General features: G+C 49.1%; 1 protein-coding gene across 1 annotated transcript in view; it reads right to left on the bottom strand.

Moving 5' to 3' along the window:
- Positions 1 to 15,390: 15,390 nt before the first annotated feature.
- LOC128843167 (protein eva-1 homolog C-like) overlaps positions 15,391 to 25,055 on the bottom strand; it is a 39,132-nt gene continuing 29,467 nt past the window's right edge. Inside the window, exons 5-7 of the mRNA XM_054039760.1 lie at positions 24,358 to 24,501; positions 21,409 to 21,480; positions 15,391 to 17,341 (exon numbers count right to left, since the gene is read on the bottom strand). Coding sequence (XP_053895735.1) covers positions 16,953 to 17,341; positions 21,409 to 21,480; positions 24,358 to 24,501 — 605 coding nt within the window. The 3' untranslated portion in view covers positions 15,391 to 16,952. The remainder of the gene's footprint in view (positions 17,342 to 21,408; positions 21,481 to 24,357; positions 24,502 to 25,055) is intronic.

Below are 25,055 nucleotides of genomic sequence, written 5' to 3' on the forward strand. Positions count from 1 at the left end.
GGATTTTTGGGTTCTTTATAAACAATATAAATAATGAGTCATTGGGCCAGAGAGAGATAATGACTCTGTTGCCTAGTGGTTAGGGCACCCACTGGGAGGTGGGGGGACCCAGGGTCCAACCCAACCCCCTGCTCCAGTGACTAATTATTTAGACGCAGCAGGAGAGATTGATAGGACCCCACACCAGAGTCTCCCATCGCCCAGTGGTTAGAGCACTCTCCTGAGAGGATTTGAACAGGGATCTCCTTCCTTTCTCCCCCTCTGGCAGAGACGGGGACTTGAATCCCAGTCTCCCACATCCCTGGTGAGTGTGCTACCCATGGGGCTAACAGTTATAAGGTTGGCTGCAGTAGCAACCTCCACCCAGCCAAACTTTGAATGGGACCCAATCCAGCAGGCAGCCTCGGGGCACACCCACTAGCCCAGGCTCTAACAAGACTGATCTTCCCCCAATATGTGCATTGCTCTCAGGCATAGACAGGAGATAGGCATCAGGATGCCCAGAGGGAGGCAGCAGTGTGTGAGCTCAGAGGCAGAAATTGAGGCACCAAGGGAGTTTTGTGAACTATAGAGGAGCCTAAAACCAGGACTTAAGCACCAAAATTAGCCGCCTGAGTCCCTTTGTAAATCTAGGCCTTCATCCCACTGTACCTCACTGCCAGGGCTGGCGCAACCCATTAGGCAACCTAGGCAGTCGCCTAGGGCACTACAATTTGGGGGGTGGCAACCGCGGCGGTATTTCAGCGGTGGGACCTTCTGCCGCCTCTGTGGGGGTGGCATTTTGGGGAGGGACCTTTCGCCGCCTAGGATGGCAGAAAAGCTGGTGGCACTCCTGCTCACTGCTCCACCTGCAAAGTGAGACACAGCATGTGCCCACCTCCTAGGCATGCGTGAAGAGTTGACAGCCATAAGGTGGTCAGATATGATGTTCCTGGTGCCTCACAAGTATCTTAGCTAGGTCGGGTCTCAGCAGAGTGCCCTGCCTACATGTTAGATGTACTTAGGGAGTGCCAGCCTCAGCATCCCTGCTGGGTGAAAGCCAGAAGGCAGAGGCTATTTCTAAGTTGCACAGGGCACCATCCACAAAGGGCTTTCTAGCTAAAGACCAAATGACTTGAACTGTACCAAAAACCACCTGGGAGCTCGTGTGACCTACAGTGCTTGCCAGAGTAGCATGTTCTAGGCAGAAAATACTGCTAGGTAAGCAAGCAAGCACATTCCTCACTAACCAAACTTTCCAAGTGTGATCCTAGAGCAATCACATTTGGAGACCATTGCAGTAATCCAGTCTTGAGAGCAAAATAGGTAACTTGTGAATTTCACCTCCATATAAATCAGGAGTAATTCTGCAGCTGTATGGCTGGTGTTAATGAGGCACTTAGTGATTGCCCTTAGTCCCAAGGTATCCACCAGTCAATGCGGCCAGCAATGTGTCTGTATCACAGCAAGGCCTGAAATAAGATCATAAGTGGCTGAGGATGTTAGGTAGGGCCAGCCCCATCCTACCAAAATCTTCTTGCTAACTTTCACTGGAAAAAGAAGATTGAGACTGATTTGTGTCAAGAGCAGCAATACCAAGAACATGGGTCCAGCAATCTTTTAGTTTCCTGATCATCCTTTAGTGCTCATTTATAATGTAAAGAAAACATCTACAAAGCATTCAAACAATTTATTTTACTGTAAGAATTTTAAAAAATGCAGCTTTCCATGGTGGCTGGTAGCAAAGTGGCTTAGATTGCTGGGGAATGGAATAATTGCTGTTTCTTACGTCCATCAACAGGAGCAGTTACCTTTTCAAGAGATGCGTATATGGATGCTGCTGCCCTAGTTGTTATAAGGAAGATGTGTTGTATGTCTCATAGTCTTTGCATGTAGGGTGTGTTTGTATTCTATAGGGATGTGTTTATATCAGCAGAATGGGACCCAGAATACACCACTGGTAATAACAATACTGGAAATTATAAAATAGCCAGCTCAGGAGTTTTTGCCATTATTCACTATTTACAAGGCCAAGCATGTAAGGCAGTTGTATGATTGGGCAAATCACCATATTATGCAGTTTTAAAAGTTGCTGCATAATTATACTCCACAGTTTAACCTTTGATTTTTAAAAAATGTCTCCTGCCATTTTGGTTGCAAACATCGCCTTCAAAATGTAAACTGATTGTAAACCAATTCAGTGACATCTGCCAGAATCTGCAGACATACAGCCAGACAAAATAGCTCACGTGCAAGCGTGAACTCTTCCCCTTCATTGCCATGTGGTGTTAACACTGAAACAGAATGACGAAGATATAAAGATCAACAGATTGCTAACTATTGAACAAAAAATCGAGCTAACATGCTTGTCTATTGCTGGATGTCATGACAGATATTTGAACAGGTGCAGAGGGACAGCTAGCTGCTGTTAGGAGTTGCTAGGATGGAGAATGAAAAATTCAACCCCCTCCTCCCAAAATTTAAAGTCATGTATAGGAGTGTGTCTTGTCCAGAACATTAAACCGTAACATACTGCTTTCTCCTGTGTTACATCTCCCAGCTGTGCAATTGTTTGTCCAGAGAATGGGATTGGCTTTTGTTTTTTGCTTTTATCACATGGAAACATATCATCTTTGTGGGCCAATTCACTCAACTTGGGCTCTGTTCCCCAAAGGAGGTTTGTCAGTTGCCCATGATGGATTGAGTATCTCTTTTCTTTTTATATTGATGCAAGTTTTTTTCTTACCTAAATGGTTTGACTAATAGCAGGAATTTCTTCCCCCCTTCTCCTTCCAACCCTCTTCACTTGAAACTTAATCCAGGTGGATGGTGAATACACAGAACCTTTACTCATTCCTCCAGCAAGTGATGCCCTAGCGTAGAATATCAGGGTTGGAAAGGACCTCATCTAGTCTAACCCCCTGCTTAAAGCAGGGCTAATCCCCAGACAGATTTTTGCCCCAGATCCCTAAATGGCCCCTCTCAAGGATTGAACTCACAACCCTGGGTTTAGCAGGCCCATGCTCAAACCACTGAGCTATCCCTCCCCCCAAATATCTACCCTAGAGCTGGAAGGTGTCAGTTCAAGCTCAAGGAGACATACCAGTACCAGCTCTGATAGAGCTAGTGTGCTAACAATAGCTATGTAGCTGCCATGGTGCGAGGGGCTAGCTGCCCCAAATAGGTGCCTAGAGTCCCTGAAGGGATAATACCTGGGGCATAGCCCCTCTCACACCATTGCAGCTGCACTCCATTTTTAGTGTGCTGGCTTGATCAGAGCTAGCCAGGGTACTGCTCCTTGAGCTGGAAATTACACCCTCCAGCACCAAGTGTAGGTGTACCTATCATTAGCTGAGGGCACAGGAAAAGAGCAAATTACTGCCCACACCCTTGAACAAGAAGGAGGCAGGGAGGAAATTATGCCTCACGTGGCATCTGTCACAGCTCCTCCTGGGCTGGTGCAGTTCACATTCCACACTATACTCAGGGCTATGCCTGAAAGCTCAGTCTAACCCGATACAATCTGAATGCAGAAAGGAATCAACAGAAAGGCCCCTTCACCAGGAACAGCTGCAATGGGCTGCCTTCAAGGTGAAGGAAAAGGTGAAGGTTTGGTTTAGATTTTTCTAGAGCACAGCGACTGTCACCAAAGCTACTGCAGCCCCAGGCTAACTTCAGCAGCGGCTATAAAGAGTGAACCAGTTAGTGTTGCTAAACAGGTTTCAGACATTTCTGGTGTGCTGCAGACATCATGGCTTGCTATGCACCCTGCAAGGAAGCAGCAGGGCGTATATATATATATATATATATATACAGTGAGGGAATTTATATGTGGTCATGAGAACTATGGGAAAATATGGTCACCCAACACAGTCTACTTTGGACTTACCTATCTTGAGTAATTTTGTATCATCTGCAAACTTTGCTACCTCATCATTTACCCCTTTTTCCAGATCATTCATGAATATGTTGAATAGTACTGGTCCCAGTACAGACCCCTGGGGGACACCGCTATTTACCTCTCTCTACTCTGAAAACTGCCCATTTATTCCTACCCTTTGTTTCCCATCTGTTAACAAGTTACTGATCCATGAGAGAACCTTCTCTCTTATCCCATGGCTGCTTACTTTGCTTAGGAGCCTTTGGTGAGGGACCATGTCAAAAGTTTTCTGAAAGTCCAAGTACACTATATCCATTAGATCACTCTTGTCCACATTTGTTGATCCCCTCAAAGAATTCTAATAGATTGGTGAGGCATGATTTGGAGGAGGGGGGATGGAGACAGGTCCTGGAGGTGGAACAAGTCCTGGCAGAAGCAATCCCTTCCCTAGTTCCTGCTCTGGCAGCTGCTAACACGTTCCCCGCTGTCTGGCCCTAAGGTAAATTTAAACAAGATACAACGCTCAATGACTTCTCAGCCAATGAAAATGAGGGATGGGGAGACCACGCCCCATGTGAGTTACGCGCCAATGAAAATGGCGGATAGGGGAGATCATGACCCCTGTGTTTCTTGGCCTGCCCACCTGCCAGGAAGCCATTTCTCCCATTGGCTGAGGGAGCCGATTTAAAAAATGCTATGCACCAGCTTTAGCAACCGTATTCAGCCTGGCTCGCTGATTGGCTGCTGACTGGCCAATCGCAGGCTGCCTCCTGCCAAGGCCACAGTTTTCAAATCCACATTGTGCAGCAGCAGCCGGCAGCTCAGCGCAGCTCTGTGTCTGTCTCCCCGAGCCTCTCTACTGAGGAGAGGCTCTTTGGGCCTACTCTCCCGCCAGGCTGCCTCTTCACCCCTGCTGGTCTCACTTGCAAAGAGAGGGACAGCACAGCTCCTTCCCTTCCTCTCCTTATACTAACTCCCTGCACATCTGGGAATCCTCTGTAATTGGGCCTGGCCCACCTGCAAGGTGCAACCAAGTGCCCCAATTGAGCTCTCCAGCTCCGGTTAACTCTTTCAGAGCTAAGATGGGGAATACATCCCATCACACCTCCTTGTGGGGACCAGGGCATGGGCAATCAGGCCTAATGGATAGAGTCAGGTGGCTGGAACCAGAGCCAGCTGCCAAGCCAAAGGGCAGAGCCAGAGGTCCAACCCCAGCACCAGGGGTAGGGCATAGGTGCAGGGACCTGGAGCGAGGCAGGAACCAGGGACCGGTAGGAGCCTGGGATAAGGAGGACAGGAATAGGCAGGCATCAGGCAAGTGGGCACAGTCCTTACACAGCAGCAGCCAGCAAGGGATTAACTGCTCAGACAATGCCCTGTGCCTTTTTGCAATTTAAGTAGTGCATTCCAGCCAATCAGTGGTGCTGGACGTCTCCCCCAGTCAGGAGCTATGTGGGCAGGGCCCTTTGTGAGCTGGAGCATCACTGGACCCCTTTTCCAGTGACTCTGAGATGCTGGGTAATGGTCACGGTCTGAGCACTCCTTAGAACCAAAGGGGCTGGGTTTGGGTCCTGCAGCCATGGCTAATAGTCCACAATGTATTGCTGGTCTACTGGAAGATGCATGCAGCAAATGGGCAAAGCAGAGCTTCAATCTCTGCAGAGATTTAACCTCTCATGTGGCCATGAAATGATTTACAGATTTAAAATAATCCTACAGTGACAGTTATTTCTGACATTTCCCCTTTTGCAGGGAAAGAGAAACCTGCCTGAGACAGCATCAGTGAAAAGAGGCTAAGAGACGCCTGTCCCCAGAGACAAAGGAGACTTACAATTGTCTGTGTGCAAAACCCAGAGCTCCGAGTGCAGTGCAGAGCCTTGGACTCTGGCACACAGCCCTGCCTTTTACAAGCATCAGCTGTGATGGAGGTGCAGTAGGAGAAGGGCCCTAGTGGGTAAGAAAGGGCCTCATAAACATTCCTGGAACTAGTAAGTGTGAGAGCCCTGCCCTTTCTCCCAAGACAAATCCATAAAACCTAAGTGGGAGGGGGATGACATCATGAAAGGGCTCTGCAGGCGGAGAATCTAGTGACAGATGGGACTCAGAAAGTGGGCGAGGTCTGCCTGGCTGCCCAACCCATCCCTGATCCCTGTGCCAATGCAAGGCCTGAGAACAGGCTATTGGAACTTACTGGGTTCATGGGCTACCAGAACAAGACACAGAACAGTCAGGAACCAAAGCCAAATGAAACAGAAATAATCCACCAACTGGTGGACAAAGTAAATTGTGAGACCAAAGCCCCTTGCTGCTGGGCTCGGAGCATTTCACCCTAGGAACTATCAGCAAAACCAGCTCAGCTGATCTCTGCTGCCTTCATGATGTACAAAGCAAGAGGTGTCCCTCAGATAGCCAGATCCCCACCTTCCTGGGGTCCAAAGAGCAGCCCTAGCATGTGAGGCCCAGATGCAGATAGCAAGTCAGTGCCTAGCAGTGCTATAGCTTCATAGATTTTAGGGCAAAAAGCAATCATTCACATAGACTCAGTGGAGACAACATTAATCAGATGGCCAACAATCCCAACTAATTCAGCACTGCTGGGGCATAGGAATGTAAAAATGACTCATGTGACAGTCAATCAGATTGAACTCTGGACTTTCATCAACACCTGTAATTTGCTTGGGTCCTTGGTAAGCCATGGTGAAGTTGAGGCTATTGTAAAGAAGGCCACGTCTAGGACAGAGTATGTTGTTTTGTGGGTTTAAGGTAATAAAGTAATATTCTCTCTGCTATATAAAACTTCAGAACCATAAATTCGGAATGACGAAGGTTAACTCACTTAAGAAACAAAGTCTGAGTTTTATCGTCGATTTAAAGGGCTTTGCATTTCCAGTTGAGGTTTGAAACAGCTGACATTACTAGAACACGTGCAGATGTCTCGCAGTCAGCTATGGCAGCCAGGTTTCTTCTGCTGTTCCTCCTAATGCCTCTCCAGCACACAAGCCCTGATTCAAGAATGGCAATCCTGTGCTGCACGTGCTTGCATCCCACTGAAGTCAAGGTGTAGGGGTAGGATGGGCTCTCCCTCCCCTGCACCCACTGCCTGTATAGGAAGGTAGCAATACAAGGGAAGAGCAATCTACGCAGGGCAGCTATCCAATGTGGTCTGGGTTCTTTGCTATGCTGAGCACTGAAGGTGTACCCGATCTGCTTACATGGTAGTTAAGGGGTGTAAATAACACAAAACTACTTCAGACAGGTGTACATGGGCAGGGGGTATAATAGACCAAGAGAGGCTAAGCCTCCCCATACGCCGCTGCTGCCCCACCGCCGGACACATGGGCCATGGTGGCCACGACTGCGCTCCGCCTCTTCCCTGAGGGCCCACCACCTGCCACTGACTGTTGAATCCCTCCTCACTCCTCTCCTCCATTCCACCCCCCCTCCCTGTGAGACACCTCCGTATTCCTCCTCTCCTCCACCACCATCCCCCGCGAGATCCCCCCTCCCGCTACATCCCTCCTCATGGCCCCATCCCTGTGGGGGAGGGGAGTGGAGGAGAGGAGGGATGCAGAAAGTGCTAGTAGTGGGGGCCTCAGGGGGGAGGGGGTGTAGGAGAAGAGGGATGCAGCAGGTGGTGGTGGCCTCATGCGTGTGGGGGGAGGAGAGGAGGGACGTGGTGTGCGGTTGAGCGGTGGGGAGGGGGAGTGTGGAGGGGGCCAAGCAGAGGAGGGAGTGGGGTCTGGGGTGGAATGTGGGTGGGGCCACTGGCAGAAGAGGTGGGACAGAGCGCTAGCCTCCCGCAGGGGAAGCTTCACCCACCGCCCATGCATGTAGAGTTGTGCTCAGTGTGAGGGGATTTATTGGCCAAAGAATGATGTGATTTGGCATTTCCTGATACGTGCCCCAGAAATGCCACTTGTATAATAATGTGTTTTATCTGGTTCTTTTTAAAAGTAAATAAGACATAACATTCTCTGGCCCACTCCCTCTCCTTATGGAAATCATATCTAAGTGGCTGCTATAAATATGTTGTGTAGAAATTCCTTGGTCTCAGCTGAGTCTGAATAAACAGACCAAAGATTCCTCCTTCTTTATCAACAAGAAAGTGAAACCAGCTCCAAACTAACCTACAGTGTTGGCTTTTAGCATCTCAGCAAGTAGCAAAGTTCAGGGTCTCGTACACACATTCAGTTCTTGTGCAAAACAAGAAAAAACATTTCTGAACCATGTTTAGAACCTTAGATTAGAAACATAGTAAAAGCATATGCAAAAACCTACATTAATGCAATTTGTACATCTGAATTCACAGCATTATTATTAATTATTATTAATTAATTACTTATTATTATAGCATTATTAGAAGCCTCCTCATGTTCCCATTATAATCAAAGAGAGTTTTGATGTTGGCTACAATGAAAAGTACTAAAGTGAAAATATGTAAAACCATGGGATCCAGGGTGTTTGTGACCGCCCTCACCCCCCAGCCCTGGACAAACTTGTGTCGCGAACAATGTGCACAACCCAGTGGCGATAACACAAAAGGTAACAGCTATGTAAAAAGGAACAGCTCCTTTGTGTCATTGTAATTGACAAATGGTTTGTCACATTGCTGAATGTTGTATCATTTTTTTAAACAAAAGACCCTATTGTAATGCATAAGTCCAAGGGGGGCTCATTGGACTAGAATTTCAGCTGGTCTACATGGCACAGCCCCAGTGAGTACAATCAATGGAGCTATGCTCATTTGCACCCATTTATGATCTGTCCCATTATTCCGAATCACCTGACACGAGAGAAATTAAAATTTGAGCACCTCTCACTTATTTCAGTGTAAACCAGGCGTAACTCCAGGAAAGTTAATATAACCACCCCAGTGCGAGAGGAGAATTGGTCTCTAAATCTTTAATATTGCAAGGACAAAGGCACCGATCTAAAGCCTATTTGCATCAGTGGGAGTCTTTCCATTGACTTCAACTGACTTTGAATCAGGCCCTTAATTTTCAGCATAACATTTCCTGTTCATAAGCTTTATATCCTTCTGCAATGACAGAGCAATGCATATAACACTTTCGTCACATCAGTTGAGTAACATGGACAACCACAGTGAACCGCTAGACAAAGGGAAGTGAGAGGTTGAAGACTGAAGGAAAAGAGTGTTGAACAGGCTGGGTGATTGAGTAGAGTTTCCAGATGCTGCCCTAAGTACATAAATTTGCAGTGTGCTAGCCATATAATTCTCCTCACCTTTAGCCACTCCACATGCTGCTAGGAGAATCAATACATTTGCAGGGGTTAAAATGGATATGTATTCAGAGACATGGCAGGAGCATATTTGCACTCTTGGCTAGATCAGGAAGGAAGGCTGGTCCAGTGGTTAGGGCTTGGCAAACTCAGGTTCAGTTATCTATTCTGCCACAGACTTCCTATGTGACCTTGGGCAAGTCACTCTGGGTGCATCTTTATAGATCCACGGCAGCGAGTCACAGAGCCTGGATCAACTGACTTGGGCTTGCGCTACAGGACTAAAATTAGCAGTGTAGATGTTCCCACTCAGGCTTCCACTCCTCTGGCCGGGTTTCAGAGCCAGGGCTCCAGCCTGATCCTGAATGTCTACCTGCTATCTTTAGCCCTAGAGCGCAAGCCCCGAGAGCCAGAGCCAGTTGACCAGCGTTCTGAGACTTATTGCTGCGGGGTCTCTTTTGCAATATGGATGTATCCTTAGTCTCTGTCTCAGTTCCCATCTGTATAATAGGAATGACAGCACCACCTCACCTCATAGGGTGTAGGAGGGCCAATACATTAAAGATTGTGAGGTGCTCAGATACTCCAGTGATGGGGGCACATACGTGCCATAGACTGGAAAGGAAGGCATATGTTTATACACCCCTTTTCCTTTCCCCATTAACAAAATCTGCTTCTGGGCTGAGAGCAAGTGTCAGAGATTTGAGCCCAGTGGTTATTCTTTGAGCCTGTTTTATATGGTTGAAAATCGAGGCTTAGGATCTGATCCTGCGATTCTCTTCTCCAGTTAAGATAAGGCCCCCAGAATGCAAGTGCACCACTCAATTGCATCTGCCAGCAGCACTGTTAAAAGAACAACTGGCACCTCATCCCTTGGTAAATACTGTGGTGATAACAACAATGAATTGTGGCTATTTTACCTGATCACCAGCTGTTTGTGACACGCTCACTTCTACACACATACCAGATATTTTCATTGTCTATGCTCGAGCACTGTGGCTCCATGTTCCAGCCAATTATCCAGATGTCATCAGGGATGGAGAAGCCACCATTTCTACACATACACACATCCTAGAGCATGAAATAACAGCACTTCCATGAGAATACCCCAGGGCAAAGTGGTGACAAAAACTGGCAACTAGTATTACAAACGTGTATAGTCAACTGGCTGTAAAACTGGTATGTAAAATCATACTCCCTGGTGCCCATTAGATTCTCCTCCTGCAGTGGAGGAGGGATGGGAGACTGCCTTCTTGAAAAGGGCAGTGAGAAGGCAAACCAAATTGCTTCATAGATTATAAAGCTAGAAGGGACCTCTGTGACCCTGGCAACTCTGCACTGGCTGGGGAACTCCTTTACGCAGAGGGTATTCCCCAGGGGCATTATTTTCTGCAGCATTACGACCCCTTTGTGCTGCCTTGATGCCATAGAGAAGCTGGCCTTACTTTCTACATTTTCACTGACCAAACAAATAGTTTGTTTCCCTTTTCAGAAATGCTTCCCTGGCCTCTACCTCTATCCCTGAAATTACACTGAATCGATTCAAAAGCACAGCACCTGAAACATGCTAAAAACCATTTATACCCAAAGTGTAATTGTAGCTTCTTTTAATGTTGCATAGCAGTTAGGACAGAGGAGAAGCCAGGTCCATATGAGCAGCCAGCTCTCTGCGAGTCACTAGCAAGCGTCTGCAGGCCACAGTCTGGGAATCTCTGTTCTCTGCCAAACATACAAGATGGGGTAGCAGAGTGGAGCAAATAATGGATTTTTCAGGAGGCTAATCCCACCTAGCATTTATAGAGACCTGTCATCAGTGGATCTCCAAGTGCTTTACAAAGCAGGTCAGTAGCATTAGTTCCATTTTACAGCTGGGGGAACTGATGCACAAAGTGGGCAAGTGACCTGCACAGCACAAAGGCACCAGCAGGCCAGTGGCAGGGCCCAAGACTAGAACCAGGGCCAGCGCAACCTATTAGGCGACCTAGGCGGTCGCCTAGGGCACTAACATTTGGGGGGCGGTGACCGCGGTGGCCGGATCTTCGGCCACCCCGGTCATCGGCGGTATTTCGGGGGCTGGACCTTCCGCCGCCTCTGTCAGGAGCGGCATTTCAGGGGTGGGACCTTCTGCCTCCTCTGTCGGGGGCGGCATTTCGGGGTCGGGACCTTCCGCCGCCTAGGGAGGCAAAAAAGCTGGCGGCGCTCCTGACTAGAACCCAGGTCTTCCAAGTCCCCGGGCTCTATCCACTAGGCAACATTGTCTCCAAAAGTGCCAAAGGGGCTAGGAAAGTTCACCAGAGACTTTTTGAACCAATCAGAACCAAAGACTCCCATCCTGCCCATCCCCCAGGGTGTGGGGCAGTAGAAGGGTGTTGAGAGGCCATCCGAAACTGTGGAGTCAGCTGGGAGCTCTGGGGGATGGAAGGCTCAGCCAGAGCGCTCCTAAGTCATCCTCTGCAAGGCCCAGGTTGAGTGGCAAGGCCAGATAGAGTCTGCTTGCCAATATCCTGATGCTCAGTTACTATGGTGACGGGGGCCAGGAAGACAGATTAAGAGATAGGATGAAGAAGCGAAGTTGGATGTGGAGGAGGAGTGCTAACCCATGGCAAAATGGCTTTTGGACCTACCACAAAACTGCATTCTCCCCTTTTCACATTTTAAACTCTCCCACCATTTCCATTCCTAATGTATCATCTCCTTCCCCAAACAGACCTCAGGTCAGCAGCCAATGCAGAGATTCCTGCTTTCAGAGCTCTCTAGTCAGTACCAGACCCCAGCTTTGCAGTGTCGGAAACTCAGCCTGGCAGAGATGTGTTCCAGGAAACTTTGTCGTTCTCATTTAATTTCTCCTTGGTCAGTAACTGGGATGTGACCAGCCCTTGCCCTTGTTGCCCAGCTGCAGATGTAAACATCTGGCCCTCAGCAGCAGGTAAATGAAATCTCTGCATCCCCCGTCATGGAACCCCCAGCAGCAGCAAGCTGTCGGGCTTGGTTGATTGGTTTTCATTCTGGGTATGCAAGTGAATTATCTGATCACCTCTGCAGCCCCCTAGCAGAAGGGCAACAGCCCTTGTTATCAGTAACCCAAAAATCTTTTATCCTTTAGTCCAGTGTTCTTCAAGTGGAGGGTCCTGCCCTGAGGGGGTCACAAAAGACAAGGGGGGAGCGGAAGAGGAGGTCTTGAGAGACACGGAAAATGTTACTACAATTCTAAAACCAAGTGTGTGGCTCTGGTGTTACATACACACATGTAACAGTCTATGACACAAATGGCACGCATGCATGTCTAATATACCATATGGTCTACAGGTGGGAGGCATGTGTTGGCATCAGATGCATTAAGAGGAGACAGAAGCAGTGGCTTTGCCCATGCTGCCCTGCCAAAGGGCCTCACTGCCAGGCCTCAGGGTGCATTGCAAAGAGGGAACAAGTCATTCCTTGTCTCCCGGCTGAGCCTGCCCCCAGAGAAGGCTGTAGCTGATACCAGCGCGTGCTCCACCAAGCCAGGATGGCTGTGCTACATCTATTTCTCCTCAGATTCTACGGAGCTAAGGGAGGCAAATCAGTGTAGGATATTTGCTCTAGATACAGGTGATTTGCTATAGACAAGTGACCCTTCACACACGTAACGTAACCAGGACACGATACACATTGGCACCCCCAGTTCCAGCTCTCCCCACGTCAAAGGAGAGGGCTGCTCTCCCAGCTCAGAGTGATATGGCAGCCCACTGCTAAAAGACCAGCACGCATTTGACACAAGTGTGTGTTTCCAACAGTAACATCAATGTCTGATGTGAACATGTCCAGGCTAATAACTGATTTTTTGGTTTGATGGGTGAACCAAAAAATCAGGGAGAAAAAATCATTTGGGATCGACTCAAAATGAAATTTTTTTGAATTTTTCTCAAACCAAAAAAGTTAAAAAAAAAAAATTGGTTCGGGTAGAACAAAATGTACTGTTTGACGCAAAATGAAACATTTTGTTTTGGTTTTGAGAGTTTTTAACCTTTTAAAAACAAAATTGAAATAAAATTTGAAGGAAAAAGTCATTTTGAATCAAAACATTGAAAAGTTTTGATGTTTTCAGAATTTTTTTTCTGATCAAAACAATTCAGCAAATTAGATCCAAATTTACCTGATATTTCAAACAAACTGAAGTTGCATTTTTCAGTGAAAAAAGGCTCTTCACATGCCTGTGTGATTGGCAGCAGCCCAACTTTAATGAAATGTTTAGTGTTTATTTGCTGAAAAAGGACCATGCCAGTTTAGCCTGTTACCTAGAAACTGAGTGGCGCTGGCCAAGCTGGAATAATAAAAGCAGTGATAAAGGACTCACGGAGGTGTTAAAGCTGAAATGTAGCAAAAGAATTTCACAAAGCTTTCAATGACAGTTAAGTGACTCCTTACCTTTGGAGCAGTTATGAAAGCACCATGAAGGGATAATTCATTTACCTTGAGCTATGGAAAGAAAACCTGTTTGATATGTTACAAGTGCATAGCACATTATTGGTATTTTGGGGCGTGGTTTTTCTTTCAGGGCAATAGCTGATCTTCCTGAAATCGAGGGACAGAAAACAACAACTGCAGACAGAAGAAGGCAAAACTTGAGCTGCCAGTTTGTTGCCAGGGATCGGCAACGTGGCTGTACACGGACACAAGTGTCCATGGTAAAAATGTTGAGGTCCCTGGGGGTGCTCACCTCGGGAGGCTCCCCACAAGTGGCTCTCCGTCCATGCTGTTGCTGGCGGAGGCATGGCCAGGTGAGTCTACAGGCTGCCTCTGTCCCTTCTCCCTGAGTGCTGACTCTGCGGCTCCCAGCCTACTGGCAGTAGCAGCAGTGGCGGCGGCCGTGAGCCCTGGGCCCTTTTAAATTGCCCGCGCGGGCCGCAGGGCTTCTAGGCACGTGCACCATAGCTACCCAGAGTCAGCGAGAACAGGGGGCAGCAGCAGTGCCTGCGACTAGCGCCGCCCTGCAGAGCTCTGCCCTTTCCTGGCGGAGCAGGGGGTTGGGAACATGGGGAGGGGAGCGGGGAGGGATCCTCTTGGCTGTGCCCAGAGCCAGCCTTCCCCAATGCTCCACCTTGCGGGCCACGCTCCTGCAGGCTGGGCTGGGATCTCACGGCAGTGCACGGAGCTGATCTCGCAGAGGGGTCTCTCCTTATGCCTGGCCGGACCCTGTTTGCATTAACATCCCCCTCTGCATTTAAATAGCACCAGCCAAATATTTCAGGCAGTTCTCAGAGGTGTTGAGACTGTGTCAATCTCCACTTCCCTGGGGAGTAGTGAGGGGCTGGCTGCCCCTTTGAAGAGGCACTTTGAAATGAGAACTGGGCTGCTCCGGTTTATCTGCATGTGAATTGCTGTGAATCAAGGCAATCAACTGGGGGCACTGTCCCTTTAGGAGCTCACAAGGAGTTCATCCCCCAAACCAAGGGGAGCCCCCATTTAGAGTGACCAGATGTCCTGATTTTATAGGGACAGTCCCGATTTCTGGGTCTTTTTCTCATATAGGTTCCTATTACCCCCCACCTCCTGTCCCGATTTTTCACACTTGCTGTCTGGTCACCCTACCCCCATTGCACTGCCTAGTTCCCACTCCCAGGCCTTGCAGGTGGCTCTGGATCAACCCCCCGAAGATTAGAGCAAAGGCCAGTAACATTACACTGCTGCTTCAAAACCCATTCCCATACTAGGTTACTGTTTTTTTTCAGTGTGGAAAATTATTTGCACTATTTTACAGGTTGAATGACTGAATGACATAACCCCCCGCCAATGTCAGTCACTAAGGCCGGTAATTTTGTCAAGTGTCTGTCGCACAACATGGTTGTGCTGACTCCTGTTTGTTCCTAATGCGCTCAACCTTGCCTGTAGCATTGCCAGTTCAAGCACTGGATCTTGCACAGCTCTGACCTCCTGAACCCACCTCTGTTCTAGTCCAGTGCCCAGGGCCGGCTCCAGGCACCAGCTTGCCAAGCAGGTGCTTGAGGCGGCCACTCCAGAGAGGGGCGGCACGTCCAGCTATTCGGCAGCAATTCGGCGGACGGTCCCTTACTCCCGCTCAGAGTTGCGGTCCCTTACTCCTGCCGAATTGTTGCGGCTTTTTTTTTTTTTTTTTTTTTTGCTTTGCACCACTTGGGGCGGCAAAAACCCTGGAGCCGGCCCTGCCAGTGCCTCACACAACTCGGTCTGTCTTACTTATTCCTCTCTCTCTCTCTCTCTCTCTCTCGTTTTTACTTGGCATATGCATCTGTATTGATTTTCCCATACACACCAAAAACCAGACTCTGATCTCCTTGGCTCTCTATCCACACAATGTTATCACATATCATTAAAGAACATTGACCATGAATTGTAATGTAAATTGACATAACTGGAATAAAAAACAAAAGACAGGAATCAGTGAAAAGGAGGATAAAGGGGCCTTATAAATAGGCCAATAGACAAGAAATTAATTGAGTAATTGAGTGTTAGCAACTGACTGCAACACAACCATGAGTAAGCAGAGCATTCAGTATGAACTGAATCATTAATTGGCTAAAATTAATTACATCACTAAGGCCTGGGCTACACTGGTGGGGTGGGGAGGTGTTCGAACTAAGATATGCAACTTCAGCTACGCTATTCACGTAGCTGAAGTCGAAGTATCTTAGTTTGACTTACCTGGCCGTCCTCACGGTGGCGAGTCAACCGCCACGGCTCCCCCGTCAACTCCGCTTACTTCTCCTGCCGAGGTGGAGCACAGGCGTCGATTCGGGGATTGATTTATCACGTCTAGACAAGACGCAATAAATCGATCCCCGATACATCAAACACTACCCGCCGTATAGATGTACCCCAAGAAATCAGACAAAACACCACGTAATGTACCAGTCTGATTCCTTGCTTGATATTGTTGAGATAGCTTTTCATAACTGGTCGGTTCACTGACCTTACAAACACCCAACTGTAATGACAATGCAAGGTTTCCACCTCTGAATTCTTCTTGGTAACCAAACCAGGGTAACTCCCAGTCAGAACTTTCAGTTGAAATGACAGACAATCCCATTCAATCCTGCCCTGCAGCTCTCCCTGCTGTTTTAGACCAGGATCTCAGGGAGGACAGAAGGATTTTGAGATTTCAAAATATGTGTTTTTCCTAAACTGAAGATCTCAAGTGCAAAGGAACATTCCAAAAAATATTTTGTTTGGGGTCATCCGAAATGTATTGTTTCAATTTTGACTTTTTTCATTTTGTATTATAAATATATTTTACTACAAAATGCAAAAAATTTTAAACTAAAAGTTGTTTCAAAACAAAAAAAAAAAAATCAAAAAAGTTTCATTCTGAAAATGTTGGTACGGGTCATTTCAACATTGTTGGAATCCCTTTTCCCCCATGCATTTCTTCCTAAACAAAGTTCAGGCAGAATTCAACCCAATTTTGCTAAACGTTTTGCTTTCAACAGAACTGTATATTCTGATGGAATATGATTATGTCTACATTTCTCCAACCAGCTCGCCTCTTGAGCAGAGACTGCCAATTGTAACAAATGTGCTTTTGTTGTGTGTGATATAAATACTGATTATGGAATCTATGGTTTCTATAGCAGGAAAGTTATTACATGGCGTTCACAGAATGTATATTAGTTTGCCTAGCTTTGTTTGAGTCATGATAAATCTCTATCAGGGATCAGACTGTTATCAACATACTCGTTGCACGTGACCTAAGCCTGTTATGAGTTTGGGTCCCCGGAGATGAAAATTGTCTCCCTTCCCACCCTGTTCCCACTCCATTATTTGGATCTGTAACTAGGAAGAGCTGCTTGCTGATGTGGAGCTGGCTCATTGCCCTGCCAGTGGCCCCTGCTCCTCATTCTCATTTGGTAGCAGATTTGAGTTTGTGAATAGCGTAGGGGCTGGAATCTTTGAGCATCCAGATCTCCTCTCCCTCTTGGGCCCTATGCTCAGCAGCACCCTCCAGGGCTGCGGTCAGCTCCGGGCTGAAGATGTTGTTGGATGCACGGTAGGTGCGGGTGAGGTGGCGGAATGAGGAGTCTGAGGAGCTGTCGTCGTTGTGGTTGTCCTCGTCGTGGTCATCCCGTAACTTGGTCCGGCTTAGCTCTGAGCTGCTCCCCAGTTTTGAGTCTTTTAAGACCTCCTTCATGTCCTGTATGAAGGCCATTTTGGGGCTGAAGATACAAAGCAGGAACACCAGGCCTCCGGAGACCCCACACAGAAAATAGAGGCCCACCTTCTCGGGGACACCTAAGGAGAGACGTGCAAACACTTCAGAAGAGAATATGAATTACTCCTAAAGAGCAACAGGAATCATTCTCCCTTGCAGTGAGCTACCAGTCTCATAGCCCTACTGAGCAAGCATGAGAGCAAGTGGGAAGAAGGGATGTAAAAGAACAAGGGCTCTCAGTCCTCATGCTTCACAGTATAGGGGTCAGGAAGGAACCACCTCTGTCCCCCATGATAACATATCATGGAATTAGGACAGTGTGCCATTCTATACCTTGGGGCAGTGTCTTGTAATCCCCATATTCCTCATTTTTATATAATCATAATCTTACATATAAAGCATGCCTTGTAAGGTATCAGGGGAAAGAGTATGATTTGCTGAAAGTCATTTCTCTATCCATATATGTATATCATTAATACAAATGAAGTTATGAGAATTGTGTGGTATGGTTGTCACTAAATCATGCTGTAAGTTGGGGAATCAGACAGATATTAGCTCCCCAGAGGCAACAGCAAGGAAAGTAACCAACGCTCAGGCAGCGTGTGAAACAACCCATCAACGGCCATTGTCCAGCAAGGGAGCTACAATTCAGTGACTTACCTGCATAAGGCCACACCAGGGGAATTGTTCAACGTTGCCTGGAGACTCAGCAATGTCCCCAGACATGGGACTAAGGGTATAAAACAGAACACAGCAGGCCCATGCTGCTGGGCCTCTCTCCTGCCCCCACCTATGCTGCAAGCAACAAAGACACTGAGAAGAAGACTGACGACTCCAACAGAGGACACTCGCCCAGATTTAAGGGACAAATCTGTATATTAAGGACTGCAATATCCAGTGGGGTGAGAAAAACTGCTTAATCTAGATGTTGCCCAGTCTAATATGGTTGAGAGTTTAGACTGCATGATTATATTTTATCTTATTTTGGGAACTAACTCTGATTTTTACCTATCACTTAATATCATTTTAAATCTATCTTTTGTAATCAACACATTTGTTTTACTGTTTATCTTTGCCAGTTAGTTTGTATGAAGTGTGTGGCAAATCTACTCAGGTTTTGCAAAGGCTGGTGTGTATATCCACTTTCCATTGATGAAGTGGTGAACCAATTATTAAATCTGCATTACTCGTCTTGAACAGAGCAAGATGGTATATTTCCTGTAGTGTAAGTCTGGGAGCTGGGGGGATTGGGCTGTTGCCTTTCCCTGTGTGATTCATGAGTGGCTCTGGGAGCATTCATGTAATATAGCTGGGTGTGGGGCTCCACATGCAGATGTTCTGAGTGATAACAGCACCTGGAGGGGTTTGCTGCTTGTCACTAGCAAGGCATTGTGAGTGACAGCCCAGGCTGGGAGAGAGTTAAGGGGGCACAGCAGGCCCATGGTCCCAGGCTACACCCCAGGGATCCCATCGCAGACGGTACAGGGTGTTACACCTTCCTCAGAAGAATCTGTCACTGGTCCCAGTAGGAGACAGGGTGCCAGGCTGGAAGACACTGCTTTATTCCAGCAGGATAAATTCTGTGTTTCTCTGACTAGCACTATCAAAGATGGGTTTGACTCCTGGTAGGGTGGGGGCAAGACACACAGTGAGTGGACTGGTAACTCATTTTTTTAACTCATTTACACTAGTAATTTCTAGAATGGGAGGCTAGTTCGCCAAATGGTACAGCTCACACCGAGCTCAGGGGTCTGAGCTATAAACCCTGTGAGGCACTGTCCTCTCTCTCTACAGAAACGGATGCAAAACAATGTCCCGCAAAAGGTTGAGGGTCTGGCTACACTGCAATCAGAGGTGTGACTGCAGCATGTATAGACAGACACAAGCTAGTCCTGATCTAGCTAGCTCCAGTGACAATAGCAAGGAATCTGCAGCGGCATGGGCAGCAGCATGGGCTGTACAACTCCACCCAGGACCCTGGGTATGTTACTTAAATGGCTAGCCTGCACTGATGCACCTTCACTGCTATTGCTGTTGGAACTAGCTAGATCAAAGTCAGGTTGGGTCTGTCTACATGTGCTGCAGCTGCCTCCCTGATTGCAGGAGGAAAGGGGTGGCCCTGGAGTTCCAACAAGTGGCCAATCAGACTGGCATCTTTGCTTCTCCCTAGAGTGAGTGAGGAATTCAGCGGGCATCACATTCATTAACATCCTCTCTCAGCTAGACTTAGTACTGTCTCCTTGCCTGAGGGAGAGAGAATTCAGTCCTGGGGTCATTCAGTCCTTGAGTCTCCATGACATTGCTCCACCCCTACGGATGTATCTTGGATGTGGCTTTAATGACCAGCCTACACCAGAGGAGCATTGATGGGTATAAAGGGAGCGCACGGTGCTGCGGGCTCTTCGCCAAGTGCCCCCTAACATGCCCATGTCTCCCGGCACGCTAAAGCAAGAGAGACAGACTGGAATGTGACTCTCTCCCTGCACCCTCTCCACAGAGCACTGTGCACACACTCAGCGAATTCACATACCCCAGAGGTGGGCAAACGTTTTCAGAGAGCTAGTAAAAATCATCAGATCTTCACGGAGCCTGGACAGCATCGGCCCATGGTACCAGCCACCTGCAGTGAACAAGGGGACATGGTCTTACTGGCTAGGGTACAGGGGCGAGGCGCTTCTCAACGCCCTCATCCACTCTGTGGACTTGAACCTTAACCTATCACCACACATCTGCCAACTTTCACTCCCACCCCTCCCGCCTCAGCTCTGCTCCTCCCAGGCACTCGGCACATTTCTCTTCCATGATCCTCACCATCCCATCCCTAAGTTCTTCCCATCCACTCTCAGCTCCTCCCATTGTCTGCGCTCCCACTCTTCGCTCTCCCCCTACCATCTCTCTCTCCTCCATGCCATGTTCCAAACCTTCTCCTCTAGCTTCTCCTAGTCTTCCTTTGCTCTTGGCCACTTTTCTCCCCCTCAGATCTGTTCTTCCCTTAACTCTTCCATGGTCCACTCCCCTTTGCTATGTTCTGAGGCACCCCTGCTCTGCAGGCTTCAGTGCTTCTCCTATCTGTCACTTTGCTCACTTCTCCTGGCTGGTCTGTGCCCATCTGTCATCTCCCCTCCAGAGATCCCCATGTTATTGCCAGACCATTTGGCCACATCCTCTAGATCTCACTCCTGGTTTTGCAACCTTGGTTTTCCTCATGAAAAAATGTTACAAAGCTAAGTGTGTGTGGAGGCGGTGGTGCAGAGGAGGTCTCTTCCCAGTTCTTGCTAGCCTTCCACCTGCTGCCTTTTCTCTAATTCATCTGCCATGGCATGAACTCCCAGTGCAACCTCACTGCCACTGCTACCGCGCAGGGTGCTTCAAATCCACCAAAGAGACACGCCTCACAGAGCAACTCCACTTCCCTTTTGCCACTGGCAAAATGCACCCTGCAGCATTGGGCTGGGATCCTAGCCCACACCCAGATAACTATGGGGACTGAAACCTGCCCTTAGTCAAGAAGAAGGTGGAGTCCCCAGGAAGAGCTGGGAGAGTGTGTGATACCCAGGAGAGAACAAACATGGTGAATGAATTCCCAGTGGAGAGGAGCCACCACAGGGCACAGCTGGGGTCTAGCGAGAGTATTGGTGGAGCAGCATTAAGAAATCAAAGACTGAATGAGCCATTCTAGTGACCAGCACTGCACTGAACTGCCTGTATAACCAGGCCAGGGAGCTCAAAGTAGTTTCCCACACACGGGAGACACAGAGGCTGTGTGAGTAAAGAAGGGAATAGAGCCCTCCTTCTGTCAGCACATCTAGAATAGGCACATGAACTGAATCTCTGTGAGCCCTGTGACCATCAGCCTGGTCCATGGAGGTAAAAGCCCTGATTTAGGTTTCTGCTTCCCTTTCTCTGGACTCGGACTGCATTCCTCATGGAGGGTAGAAGTGCCTGGCTTAGGGACTTCCCCTCTTCACTGCGATGCAGGAGCCAGATTTTGGGCAAACCTTCCAGCGCACAGCCTGTGTGAGAGGAGCCAGCCTGGCACATCACACACATGTGGTCCCCAGCCAGCCAGGAAACCCCAACCTGACACTCAAACAAGAGCCTTCCTTAGCCCACACAGCACAGCTCCAAGGGAACAGCAAGTGTTTACCATGTGTGTAGTCGGAGAGCGAGAAGGGGTCTGGGGAATCCTGGCCCACCTCCTCAAACAGCTGCCTTGGCACTGAAATGAGAAAGGAGACTGCTCTGAAAGGGCAGCTCATGAAGAACCCCTGGGATGGGGGTAGCAGCCAGGGATGGAGAGGAGACATGAAGGCTGCACAGATACCTCAGGTGAGGGGTGTATGGACAGAGCAGGACCAACCCACTACTGCCAGAAATTTACATACAAAATATTTCCCTATGTCAAAGCAGTGGGCGAAGAGACAGCACAGGTGCCATCCTCAGTCTGACTGGGGGAATTCTGTGGGTCAAGGAGGGAGGGGCCAGGTTGGGTAAATAATGTCCTTGGCCTTGACCACCAAAGACATGAGTTCAGTAAGTCACGTGTCATCCTTGTCTGTATTGGGCAGAGAGCAAACCCCGGGCTGGAATAGCAGGGGGGCTACTGGCAGGATGGAGGCGCATTGGTAAAGCTCCCAGGGGGTGCTGCAAGTCAGGAGGCCAGTATGTAGTAGAGCCATGCAGGGCTGGTGCAATGATATTTTGCACCCAAGGTGAAACTTCCACCTTGCACCCCCCCTTCTCCCTTCCCTCCCCCTGGACCATCACTTATTATAAACTTTCAAAATACTTTCAGAAATACACCCTTTTTAGTCACATATATTTCCTTCTTTCATATAAAATCTACTACATTTTATTCTACCTTTAGAGTATCCAATTATTGTTATTAATACAATTTATAAAATTAGAATGTCATACAACAACAACTGACAATATCAATATGACAAATTTCAATAATCTACACACTCATATTCGCACAATAGTGAGTTTGGATCCCACGCCACTCCCGGGAGTCAGTGGTGGATCCCTGGGGAGACTAGTGGATCCAATCGGAGAGAAACCGCCATGCGGCTCTGGGGTGGGCAGGTGGCCTGAACTAGGTCCTTTGTCCGATGTCCCTTGACCCTTTTTGCTTGGTGCCAGGGAGTCCCACTTTTTTGACTGCTTCTTGGGCACTGGAAGGGATAGCGGTGTCAGACTCAGCCCGGTGCCAGGGGTGCACTACAAACCGAGGCCGAGGTGCTGGGCCTAGAGTCCTGCCGAGACTGCAGTCCTGCGCCGGGCAGAGCGCAGCCCCCATGAGGAGAGCCCTCAAATGAATATCATGCTCCTTCTGCATTCTCGGACGAAAGTTTTTACAAATCCAACACTTGTCTTTCATGTGTGATTCCTCCAAGCACTTCAGGCAGCTGCTATGGGGGTCACTCACAGGCTTAGGCCTGTTGCAGGCATAACAGGGCTTAAAACCCACATACTGGCAGGGGTGGCAGGTTTGTAGAAATGTTGGTGGTGCCTAGAACCCGCCCCCCCAAACTCTGCCCCCCACCTGCCTAAGGCTCTGGGAGGGAGTTTGGGTTGGGGGAGAAGGTCTGGAGAGCAGGCCCTGGGTTGGGTCAGGAAATTGGGGTGCAGGATCTGGGAGGGAGTTTAGGTGGGGGAGGGAGTCTGGGGTGCAGGCTCTGGGCGGAAGTTTGGGTGCTGGGTGCAGGCTCTGGGCTGGGGCAGAGGGTGGGGGTACAGGAGGGGGTGAGGGGTGCAGGTTCTGGGAGGGCGTGTGAAGGGCTGCGGTGCAGGCTCTGGGAGGAAGTTTGGGAGCAGAGAGGGTGTGTGGGAAGGGGGTGGGGCTGGAGGGGTGAGGACTGTGGGGTGGGGCTGGGGATGAGGGGTTTAGGGTTTGGGAGGAGGCTCAGGGCTGAGCAGAGGATTAGGGTGCAGGGGGATGAGAAGTCCCCCAAGCCCTCTCTCTGCCGGCAGCAGGGCTCTGGGGGAGGGGCCCCCACTTTCCCCCCCCCCACCCCAGTAGCACACTCACCTTCCACCACTGTCACTGCACGTGCTCTTAGCGCCCCTCTCAGGTCCAGGAAGCCCCCTCGCCTCCCCAGTGGTGGGTGCCGTTGGGGGGCTGCCATCACAGGTGCGCCTCCTCCCCTGCTGCTGCCCCTCACTGTAGCCTCACTGGGGGTGACCCTTGCCCAGTGTGGGGCAGGAGCGGTGACTGTGGGCAGGGGGTGGGGGCTGTGCTGGTGGAGGGTCCCGCCGGAAAAGGGAAGGGTCTGAGGGGGAAGGGCAGCCTGCCCTGCCACTAGTAGGTGAGGGCACTAGGACCCTGTGGCAGCAGTTGATGCTGGGAGCAGAGCAGAACTGAGGCAGTGTGGAGCTGCAGGAGAGGGGCAGGGACGCTTCTGGGGGCTGGGGGACACTTGAGGAAAGCACTGGGGGTGGTGGAAGGCTGAAACGCTGTAAAAAAAAATTGTGGGGCACCGCTTTTTGGAGCCCCCAAATCTTGGCGCCCTAGGCGACCACCTAGTTCGCCTAGTGGTTGCATCAGCCCTGGAGCCATGGTGGGAGAGGCAGCTTGCATAGAACCTACCCATGCCCTGGCTGGCTGGATGTTAACCTTGCTTTCATGGGCCCTCAGATCCTTACGATTTGCTACTTACAGAGAAAGACAAAAATGTTTCATCTAATGGGGAGCTTTGAGGATTCACCTTCTGTCTGTATCTGTGCACCCTGAAGCTTCCCATTTCCCCACTCCCCACCCGCATGCATGTGGTTAAAGATCCATGCCACAAGAGGAGGAGACAGAGCAACAGCTGCTCAGCATCTGTCCTGTTTCTCGGGGGCTCAGCTTTGTAGCCATTTCTATAGTTCTCAGCCTGCTGTTGACGGAATGCACAAGCATCTCTCAAGGAGACATATGGCACCACTCTCATCTAAACTGACCCTGCCCGGCAGCCTCAACAGCTATGCTATTGGCTTGCTAGGCCAACAGGTGCCCTTAGTCCTCAAAACGCCCCCGTGTTGTACATCGTAAAGCACTTGCTGAAGTCCTTCCAGCCCCTCCCCAGGGCGTGTCAGGGTGACTGGGGACTCTTACCACATGTATAGGAGACCCTCAGCTGTTTCTTCACGCCAGGGAAGCAGGGGTCACCAAAGGTGGCCTTGTTAGCCAAGATGGTGCAGTTCTCCTTCCTGTGACACTTCCGAGAGACTCTCCTCAAGGCATCAGGAGCTAAGCACTCTGGAAATATAGACCAAGTGGTCACCAGGCTGTGGCCCATGCATTCTCAGTAGCAGGCAGAAAAGCTTCTGGAAACCATGTAGCCCAAAGCCATACTTGGTCTGTAATATCCCATTCACATGCACCACGTAGGAGTGTATATGAATGAGCCCATATTGGTGACCTTGTCAGGATCGCATGTCTCCCTGCCCACTGAGCAGGGAGCTGGCTGTGAAGGAAGGGTGCATGTATTGTGTCCATGTGGCTGATTATATGCATACTCCCTCAGCCCACATGGCAGCGAGCTGGCTGAGAGACTGCATATCCCAGCGCCCATGCAGCAGTGAGCTGGCTGTGTGTGAGTGCAGTGCTGTGCCTGGGTGGCAGTCATCTATCCCTAGCAATATGGGGTCTTGGCTGGGAGCGTGTATGTCTCGATGCCCACACAGCAGTGATATGGCTGTGCCCAATGTAATGTCTCTGACAGCGTAATGACTTATTAAGAACATAAGAACGGCCATACTGGGTCAGACCAATGGTCCATCCAGCCCAGTATCCTGTCTTCCAACAGTGGA

The sequence above is a fragment of the Malaclemys terrapin genome, chromosome 9, assembly GCF_027887155.1.
Source record: "Malaclemys terrapin pileata isolate rMalTer1 chromosome 9, rMalTer1.hap1, whole genome shotgun sequence".
NCBI lineage: Eukaryota > Metazoa > Chordata > Testudines > Emydidae > Malaclemys > Malaclemys terrapin.